Source organism: Thamnophis elegans, chromosome Z, assembly GCF_009769535.1.
Source record: "Thamnophis elegans isolate rThaEle1 chromosome Z, rThaEle1.pri, whole genome shotgun sequence".
Taxonomy (NCBI): Eukaryota; Metazoa; Chordata; class Lepidosauria; order Squamata; family Colubridae; genus Thamnophis; species Thamnophis elegans.
Window position 1 is genome coordinate 104335644 of NC_045558.1, and position 9905 is coordinate 104345548.

The window sequence follows — 9905 nt, forward strand, 5'->3', positions numbered from 1 at the left end:
TTTGATAAGCAACCACCCTAAGAGTTATTGTTGTGACTTGGCAACTAAAGCTTTGCTAGAATCCCATTTTCCCTTCCTTTGGGCTTCTTTCTTTTTTTGCCTTGCCTTTTAAAACCAATGATAGTGACTGCCCTTTTAACAGCAAAACAGTGTGGACAATTCATTGATACCCCAAAACTGCAATAAGAGGATATACTGGAGAACATTGGATTATTGCAGGTAATCTGTACCTTCCAGATGTGTGGAATCTAATCCAAGGCAGCATATCTTAAATAGCAACTATTGGAGAGCAGCAGTGGAAGAGAGACCTCTGTCTTCTGTCTGGGCTTGTGAACCTCCTGCCTGCAGCTGTCGGTCACTATCTTACACAGAATGCTGGGCTGAATGGCTCCCTGGCTTAAACCAACAGGCGTCTTCTTATGTTATTTTAAGATGGTTCTTTGAGTGCCTAAAAATACTGGGAATGATGTTTGGAGACATCTGGTTGAGAAAGCACAATTATCTCTGGTTTTAATCAACAAATTCCACATGGATAATAGTAAAATTCCAGCATTTCTTCCAAAATCTATGCATTCTAATTAGAGAAACACAGAAAACTAGTTGAGAGCTGTGCATTATTACTCTTTGCCTCCTAAGCTTGTACAACTTTGATCCTTGCTGGGTGCTTAATTATTACCACTTGATTCTCAAATCAGTCGCTACCTCTTTCTTCTTTTTTATGGCAATAGATAAATGATACGAAAGTTTTGTAATCCATCCTTCTCTAAGTCTATAGCAGTTCAGCTTCTGAAAGTGAAATTTGTCAATAACCTTAGTGATCGTTAAATTGCCAAAGTAAGCCTTCATAATCAGAGGTATCATGGCCTTAGGAATGATATCTCTGCTCAGTGGTCTGGAGCAACAGCATGGGATCAGGGTTCACTATTGTCTTCATGACTTATTTGCTTTCTGAATGCATCTTCTGAATTGTATAGCTTCAAGAGCAGGCTGTTGGATTAGATAAGTCATTGACCTTTGTATAGATAAAAATCACAATAACCCCCAATTGGTACTTCAAAGGAAAGAAAAATACAAGCACACCCACATGTGCACACCCACACACAAACACATTGGCCCTGGTCTAAACCAGCAGATGTGTAAGTGGTGCTTTTTTCTATTTTACACCAACTGCCTGATCTGAAGAGTGTTTTGAACTGGGCTTCCATAGATATAGTTCTGCTTGGAAATGATCCCGAAGAGAGAAGAAATGGAGTAAATTTACTATATCTGAGCTGCAAAAATCCAGACAATCACCACACAGCCAAGCATTAGATTTTTTGGTGTTGTTTTGTTGTCATCTAGTAGTTGTCCAGATTTTTGCATCTTGAATATTATACCCTCAGTGTGAAATAATATAAAGTCTGAGGACTTGGTAAACGTGATAAGTAAATATTCCTGACTTGATGACAAAATGTGTCAACTTTTATGTTGAAATCATCCAAAGACAGTTCTAAATAGCCTAATCGTATCAGGAAACCAAATTGCAATGTTGTTTATAGTATTTGAGACTAAGTGACTTTGGAAACAGGATTGAAATAAATCAGCTAAAACTTTTCAGAAAGTTAGGTAAACCTGATAATTGACTTGACAAAAGAATTTATCATCCAACAAAAAGAGAAGTTCAAAAGCCTGGGGAGACAGAAGATCAATGAAGTAGCTCTCGATCTTGTGAGATTTTCTGCACTTAGTAATATGGCTGAGGCATCTTTACTTTAGCATGAAGATACTGTGGAATATAGGTAGTCCTCAACTTACAACTGTTCATTTAGTGACCATTCTAAGTTACAATGACACTGAAAAAAGTGACTTCTGATCATTTTTCACACTTACAACCTTTGCAGAATATTCATTATCACACGTTCAAAATTCAGGTGCTTGGCAACTGACTCATATTTATGACGGTTGCGGTGTCCTGGGGTCATGTGACCACCATTTGTGACTTTCTGACAAGCAAAGACAGGGAGAAAGCCAGATTCACTTAACAACTGTGAGACTAGCTTAACAATTGCAGTGATTCACTTAACAACTATGGAAAGAAAGGTTGTAAAATGGGGCAAAATTCACTTAACTGTCACAACTTAGCAACATACATTTTGGGCTTAATTGTGGTCGTAAGTTGAGGACTACTTGTAATGGGACCAGTCATGACCAGTGCATCTAGTCATACTGATGTGATTATAAATTTCAAATTTGTGTTGAAGAACCCCGTTTTTTAAAAAGTAATCATCTATATTATTGCAGCAAGGAGCATGGGTGTTTTGCATGCTCTGGAGTGGCAAATAAGGAACAGAAACAGATATAAAACAACATCTTAATTAACTTTGTTCTGCTTCTAGCGAATCAACCCAACCATCCCATCCACATGGTCTACGTCCCATCTCACTTGTACCACATGCTCTTTGAACTGTTCAAGGTAATTCTCTCTGTCTGTCTGTCTGTCTGTCTGTTGGATTCTGTTTCCACAGAATGTTTTGGTGCTGTTATTCCAGCTAGAAATCCGGTCTATAAGTTGAAGTCAAATATTACAGGGGTGGTATTAATACTGCTCCATTTAGTGTTGGGATATCTCAGATGCAACATTGGATCATCCTAGTGTCTTGGAGAATTTCAGTCTTTACATTGAGATTGCCCAATAGGGAGTGACTCAGAAACTCAGGTACTCCAGGAAGATCATAGAGCTAGTTCAACTGGGCATCTTTCAGATGGTTCAGGCTAGTAAGCCTGTGTTCCAGTAGGCACACAATAAATGCTTGGAAAGTTCCATCCATTGCTCATAGAATGTTGAGATGGGATATATAGTTAATTAAGCCAAAGACCTGATTAACCAAACAAACATTCTACTTTATCCATCGGTTCCTTCTGTTTGAAGCGATGATTTCTAGAAAGCAAAATGTAGCATCCAGCATAGTCAGGGGTCTCCTATTTTTCAGAAAAACAAATAAAAGAAAGAAATAATAAGTGGAAGACTACCATGAAAACAGCTTACTGAGGATTGGATGTACCCAATAGCTCTAGAGTGCAATTCAGTTGTGTTCATACTCAATTCTATTGCATTTATACCCAATTCTATTGAGCCATTATAACAACAACAACAACGAAACAACAAACCGATAAAGTATAATGGGAAATTGCAAGAAATAGATATTGATTAAGCATTAAGAGAGAATTCCTGGTAGCAAGATTTGTTTGATGTTGAAGCAGAAGATAGCTTCACACATAGCACTAAGTTATAACTAGAGCACAGTCTCAGTGTCTGGATCAGGTCAAAGACTATTATAGAAGAGATTAGAATTTACTGGAGATATTTAAGTAGAGACTAGGAGGTTTTCTGAACTGCTTGCCATATTTTCAGCCTGTATTTCAGCCTTGGTCCAAATGATTTCTATATTCTCTTCCAGTTTTTTAATTCATAATTTCAAAGAATAGTATATAAAGGGCCTTGCTGGAACTGGGGACACTTATTTAGATCATTCTTATGCATTTCTCTTTTTGTCCTGTTGTCTTCCAGAATGCCATGAGGGCCACTGTAGAAAGCCACGAGTCCAGCCTGACATTGCCACCCATCAATGTAATGGTGGCTTTGGGCCAGGAGGATCTCTCCATCAGGGCAAGTGAACTGATAGAAGAAAAAGGATATACAATAGTGAAGATGCTAAGCAGAAGCTGCAGCTATCTTGTGGTTTGCTAGGCAGTAAAAGAATATCACTGTTTCATAGTGTTCTTACAATTTCTGGTTTCATATTCAAAGTCCAAGTTTCTCAGAGAAGGTGGTTTCCCCACTATTCACATCCATTTCTCTCCAAAGTGAGAAAATTGATAGGAATAGAAAAATAGTTATTGACTCATGTTTTAATCCTGGTCATATTAAATAACAAGACAGCCTAAGCAGAATCTGACCTAGGTTGAAATTATTTGTCCCTGAGCTGAGTTTTAGCTTTTTGTAAGCATCCATAATGACTTCTTGTGACGAGAAAGGCAGTTCACATTTACACCAGAAGAGGCAAGGTGACCTTGATGCAGTGGTTAGAAGTAACAGACTAAAATTATGCAAGTCCAGAGAGAGTTCTTTACCCATCCACAAATCCTGGGTGACCTTGACCCAATTTCTGTTTCTCAATATAACTTACATTACAGGATGATTGTGTGGATGAAAATAGAGCAGGGGAGAAAGAATCATAAATGTTCCTTTCCCAACCCAGACGTTCCTCTGAATTCCTCCTCAGAATTTCCCAACCAGCAAAGTCACTCCTAAGTAGTGAATGCTGGGAGTCTACCTGTTGGGAGGACACTTGTTGGAAAAAGCAATTGTAGAGAAGAACTGGAATATACCGTTAAATGTAATTTTTTTTTAAAGACACAACTGGATGGTACGTATATGAGAAGGAAGGAATACTGTGGGCTTCTGTGACTGGCAATTTGAATGATAAAAGGTATCAGCATAAACAATTTGACAACAAGTTTTGGATCTGGGTTAGACCAGAGCTAAACTGCTTCTCTGATCCTTATATTGGAGGCAGGCTTTATTCTAGTTCAGGGGTGTCAAACTGGCAGACCATGGGCCGGCTGCATCACATGCAGTCATGCCCACCCTAGTTCCGCGAAGGTTAAAAAGTCACGAAACGTCATGTGATAACAACGTGATGCCGTGAGTTTGACACCCATATTCTAGCTTCTGTTAAAGTTTGTACTATCTCAGATTGTTCATGATGGCAAAATATTTTACTTTAATTCAGCACTGTCAAAAAAGACAATAATAAAGGAAATCAGTTTGCACAGATTTGCATAAATTAGATGTGGAAATGCAAACTTGTGGAAATAATCTCTGTGTTTTTTAATCTTTCTCTTGTTGAGCAGATGAGTGACCGAGGTGGTGGGGTTCCTCTTCGCAAGATTGAGAGACTCTTCAGCTACTTATATTCCACAGCACCCAAACCAGAGCTGGGAACTGGGGGGACACCACTGGTATGTGTTACAAAGTGGGCCAAAGTTGTGAATATGAAGCCAATTAAAATAATTAGTCTTTTAAATCGAGGGAGAGGGAGAGAGAGAGAAGTCAAGGCAGGTGGCTTCAAACAGCTTGATTTTTTAAAATATAAATATCGCCTTACAAAATGTTCTTTGCCATGCTTATTCAGATAAAAAGGGACAACTAGAAATCTGTGCTTCAACAGTATTTAAGAGAGATCATTGTAGAAATGGGGTAAAATATGAAAGATCATCAAAGGGATAAAGTGGGGATCACTTTAAATGTTCTGATGTTAAAGCAATAGAACTGTAAGGGAAGGGGGAAAAACTGTATTTTTCGGAGTATAAGACGCACCTTTTTTCCTAAAGATTTCCTAGAAGATTCCTAAAGATATAAATATGGGCTGTTTTTGGCAGGTTTGCAGAGTGCAAAAACTTTTTTTTTCCTTTCGGAAAGCTCTTTAGTTAGAGTGATAGATGAGAATTACATTAATCAAGTGCTGTGCCAGCAGAAAAAAGTCTTAAGTGCTGCAGGTTGTCAGCGATTTCCTTCTCCAGCACATGGATAAATATTTCTCTCTCTCTCCCTCTACCTACCTACCTTCTCTCTCTCTCCCTACCTACCTACTGTATTTCTCTCTCTATCCCTCTACCTACCTACATTCTCTCTCTCTCTCTCTACCTACCTACTGTATTTGTCTCCCTCTCCCTCTACCTACGTACCTACCCAGTCTCTCTCTCCCTACCTACCTACCTACTATATTTCTCTCTCTATCCCTCTACCTACCTACCTACCTACCTTCTCTCTCTCTCCCCTTACCTACCTACTGTATTTCTTTCTCTATCCCTCTACCTACCTACCTTCTCTCTCTCTCTCCCTCCCTACCTACTGTATTTCTCTCCCTCTCTCCCTCTACCTATCTACCTACCTACCTGCTCTCTCTCTCCCTACCTACCTACTGTATTTCTCTCTTTCTCCCTCCCTACCTACTGTATTTCTCTCTCTCTCCCTACCTACCTACTGTATTTCTCTCTCTATCCCTCTACCTACCTACATTCTCTCTCTCTCTCCCTCCCTACCTACTGTATTTCTCTCTCTCCCTCCCTCTACCTATCTACCTACCTACCTGCTCTCTCTCTCCCTACCTACCTACTGTATTTCTCTCTTTCTCCCTACCTACCTACTGTATTTCTCTCTCTCTCCCTACCTACCTACTGTATTTCTCTCTCCCTCTCTCTCTCTCCTTCCCTCCCTCTCTCCCTCTATCTACCTACCTACTTTTTAAAAAAATGTGCCTCTTCAAAACCTTGGTGTGTCTTATGCTCCGAAAAATATGGTATTTCTAATTAAATGCTGACAACAATATGTGGAGGAAAGCCTCAGTAAAATAAGACAGTAATTAAAATGCAACATTTCATTTATCTAACAGTTAAAACAATTTCTCAATATATTTTATTAATGGATAAAATGCTGATTAAAACAGCCCATCTGAGGGAGGAGGAGTTTCATTAGCTCTTTTTTTCATGATGAATTGTTCAGAACCTACAGCATTATGAGTGGGGGGAAAAACAATTTACCACAGAAAACGGCAGAGAAGAGAAGGACTAAGCATATCCTTCCCCAGCACTACTGCTCAGATTAAATCTCCCTTTATTTCTTTATATTTCTATAAGTGGGTGTGTTTGGGGTGATGAATCACCAATTGTGACATTCACCTTGGTTCGTGGTGTGCTTTGTGGCAGTAAAATTAAGGGTACATAACTGGGCTCATAACGAGAGACTGCACAGAACTAATTCTTCAAAGCAGTATTTCTCAGCTTCAGCAACTTTAAGAGGCATGGACTTCAACTCCCAGCATTCCCCAGCCAGCTACAATCTTCTAGGATCTGGCTGGGGAATGCTGGGAGTTGAAGTCCACATCTCTTAAAGCTGCTGAGGTTCAGAAGCACTTTTCCTGAGGTATTTATAAGTGGGCATACTTAACAATGTGGTATTATGTACTGTACAGTGACTAAACCATTTTTCTTTTCTTTCACAAACAAGGCTGGCTTTGGCTATGGGCTGCCAATCTCTAGACTCTATGCCAAGTATTTCCAAGGTGATCTTCAGCTATTCTCCATGGAGGGATTTGGAACAGATGCTGTCATCTATTTGAAAGTGAGTTGGTGTCTGGTTCATTTCCGGCTCATATTCCCAGTCCGAAGTGGATTAAATTAACAAAAATTTTCTTTGGCATATATCAGTAAATACAGATTATGCACTACAACTTTTCTGGATTTCCCCACAAAGATTAGGAATGTCCAGATCAACTCCATATTATTTAGTGGAGTGCGTATTGGAATAACTCACTCAGGCCAACAGTCTGAATTTTATTTCCTGCTCATTCTGCCTCTCATTCCTGAGGTCATTTGCCTTACATAAAAATGAAAGCAGACAACCTGCCAATGATACCTGGTGGGTCAATGCATATGATTTTATCAAAAGTGCATCCTAATCTATGTTACATCCTTCTAGGCCTTGTCAACAGACTCTGTGGAAAGGCTTCCAGTGTACAACAAGTCCGCATGGCGTCACTATCAAACCATCCAGGAGGCAGATGACTGGTGTGTGCCCAGCACGGAGCCCAAGAACACATCCACCTATCGAGTCACCTAAGCAAACCTCTCTGTTACCAAGAAGGGCACTTCACTGCTTCCAAAGGGGAGAAACCAAACTTTGGTGAGGGGCGAAAAAGAAACAAATGATAATCACCAGCATAAAACCCACCTTGTGTTGTAAGATCTCTGTGGAGTGCTCCCTTTGGCTGCCTGGCCAATTCACTTGTTAGACAGCATCCTGATCACTTTCTCAAATTTCTTTTCAGAAACGTGTAGTCTAGATCAACATAACTCTGCATGGAATTTCTTTGCCTCACCACAGTCCTGCCTTTTCAAAGGCCTGAAGGATCTGCTTTTGTTCCTATTTAGTATTTGCACACATCACATTTTAATTATGTTTGCGTTGTAATCACGAAGAAGAGAGAACTTGACCACTAAATATTAATATATTGAGAAAAACCAGGAAGCAAAAAGAGAGGGAAGAAGAAGCTAACAATTGTGGATGGGATTTTGTTGCATTTCTTCACATGAATCAAGGCCCAAGAAAAAGGCACGAAGAGGTTTAAAATCTGACATGGGCACGGCAGAGTCCAGTGCATCCATTGCAAAGAGCCAAGGACATTAGAGGACACAGGCATGTTTCTTAATATATTGCTGTGGAAGTAAGAAACATTCTCTGAGGGGCAGATATTTTTGCATTATGTTGTGTGTACTTTTCACAATACAGGTCTGAATCTCAGACAAGTTGAGGAAAGCATTACAAGAATCGGGAATTTTAACCCTGGAAGAATCAGGCTTAGATTGCACCAGATATATCAAGATATAAGGAAAAGGCTTTGTTGGCATTGCTGGTGGTTTGGAGTTTATGGTTTTTTGCTTGTCTCATCCACTACGTGCACCTTCGCTCACCATGTCTCAATTCCTAAACTGGTTTGTGGTGTAATATAGATCCTTTGGTCCTGCTTATATTGGAGGAATTCCTCCCCTCCATGGGAAAAGTATTAGGGCACAATTGGGGGTGGGGGGTAGGAGGGGTGGCTTATGGGAGAAAACTGGAGGCAGAAGAAATGCCGAAGAAAGAGAGTGTTGGTCTCCATCAGGGGAATAGTGAACTGAGAACACTGAAACCTTCAATCCTGTCCTCCAGCTGCAATAGAAAAAAAATGTAATTATTTATTTTGAGGACATATTTCTGGTTCATATGTCTCCAGTGCTCCCTCCCACAAGAATCTTGGAGGCAATCAATTATGGATTCCGGGGAGAAGCTCTCTCTTCCCTTCCCTCTTGTATAGCCCCCACTCCCCTTTCCATGGCAGTTATTTGCTTCCCAGCAGCTCTTTGCTATGATCTCACTTTTCTGGTCCCCATTTCAAAAGAAGTGGAAATGTTTTGTAGGCGGAAAATTGCTTCTGCCTTCTATTTTTATCCTGTGCTATTGTTCTAAGCAGATGTTATGCTTAAGGGGTCTGCCCAAATCCCCCTGAGTTGCACTCGCCTGTTTATCATTTTAAGCAGTAATAAGCCACCCTTCTGTCACTGCCCCATCCTCTCTCTGCTGGGTGCTTTGACCAGAAAGGGTCTGTTTTTTATATGCTTAAATATACTTCTGATTCTTTGGGAGGAACGAGACGTGTGCCATGGTCCCATTGCTGCTACAGTATTACAATATCAATTTTCTTGATCAGCTAAGAAAAGAAAAAAAACCATTAAATTTAAATATGATCTCCCTGGTTGTATAACTTGATTTCATCGGCATTAATGGTAGTACATGGTAGTACAACAACATGCATTCTACTTGTGTGCTTGAAACTCACCTTTGAGGTTGCTCCTGAAGATGCCTCTTGATTCACAACACCTTGTCTTCAAATGCACAGAATGCAGCTATTCTTCTATTACTGGTTTCTGAGAGGAGAGAGGTTTATTACTCAAACATGTTATGATGATACCTAGTGGAGATATATGTGAATGACATAAAATTTGGGCCAGAGTTGGTCTTGAGCTGTTCCTTGTAATCTTTCGTCAATGGGCATGGGGGCTGGAAAGAATTGTAATTATGGAGGACCATATGTCACAAAGCTTTGCAATTAGAAGAGGAAAGAGAAATTTTGCCCATATGAATTGACTTGTCTTGTTTCCTCCTCCTAATTAAATGATCAATGATAAATGGTTGCAAAATCCATCCGGAAAAAACATCTAGATATGGGCATCTGGGGGGACTGTGCACGAGGAGGGCAAATGACAGTCTGTGTGTCATGATGTTGCAATGCAAATGAAATTATCTTTTGTACTTACATCACAACCTC

At 39.9% G+C, this 9905-nt stretch overlaps 1 protein-coding gene across 5 annotated transcripts in view; it reads left to right on the forward strand.

Moving 5' to 3' along the window:
• PDK2 (pyruvate dehydrogenase kinase 2) overlaps nt 1-9600 on the forward strand; it is a 39054-nt gene extending 29454 nt beyond the window's left edge. For 2 of the 5 annotated variants that reach the window (XM_032237797.1, XM_032237798.1), the window contains 5 exons: nt 2376-2452; nt 3548-3646; nt 4894-5001; nt 7049-7162; nt 7520-9600. In XM_032237797.1, the coding sequence (XP_032093688.1) occupies nt 2376-2452; nt 3548-3646; nt 4894-5001; nt 7049-7162; nt 7520-7660 (539 nt within the window). In that variant the 3' untranslated portion in view covers nt 7661-9600. The remainder of the gene's footprint in view (nt 1-2375; nt 2453-3547; nt 3647-4893; nt 5002-7048; nt 7163-7519) is intronic. The other 3 variants (XM_032237799.1, XM_032237800.1, XR_004256999.1) reach the window with 2 other exon arrangements.
• Nucleotides 9601-9905: the final 305 nt, after the last annotated feature.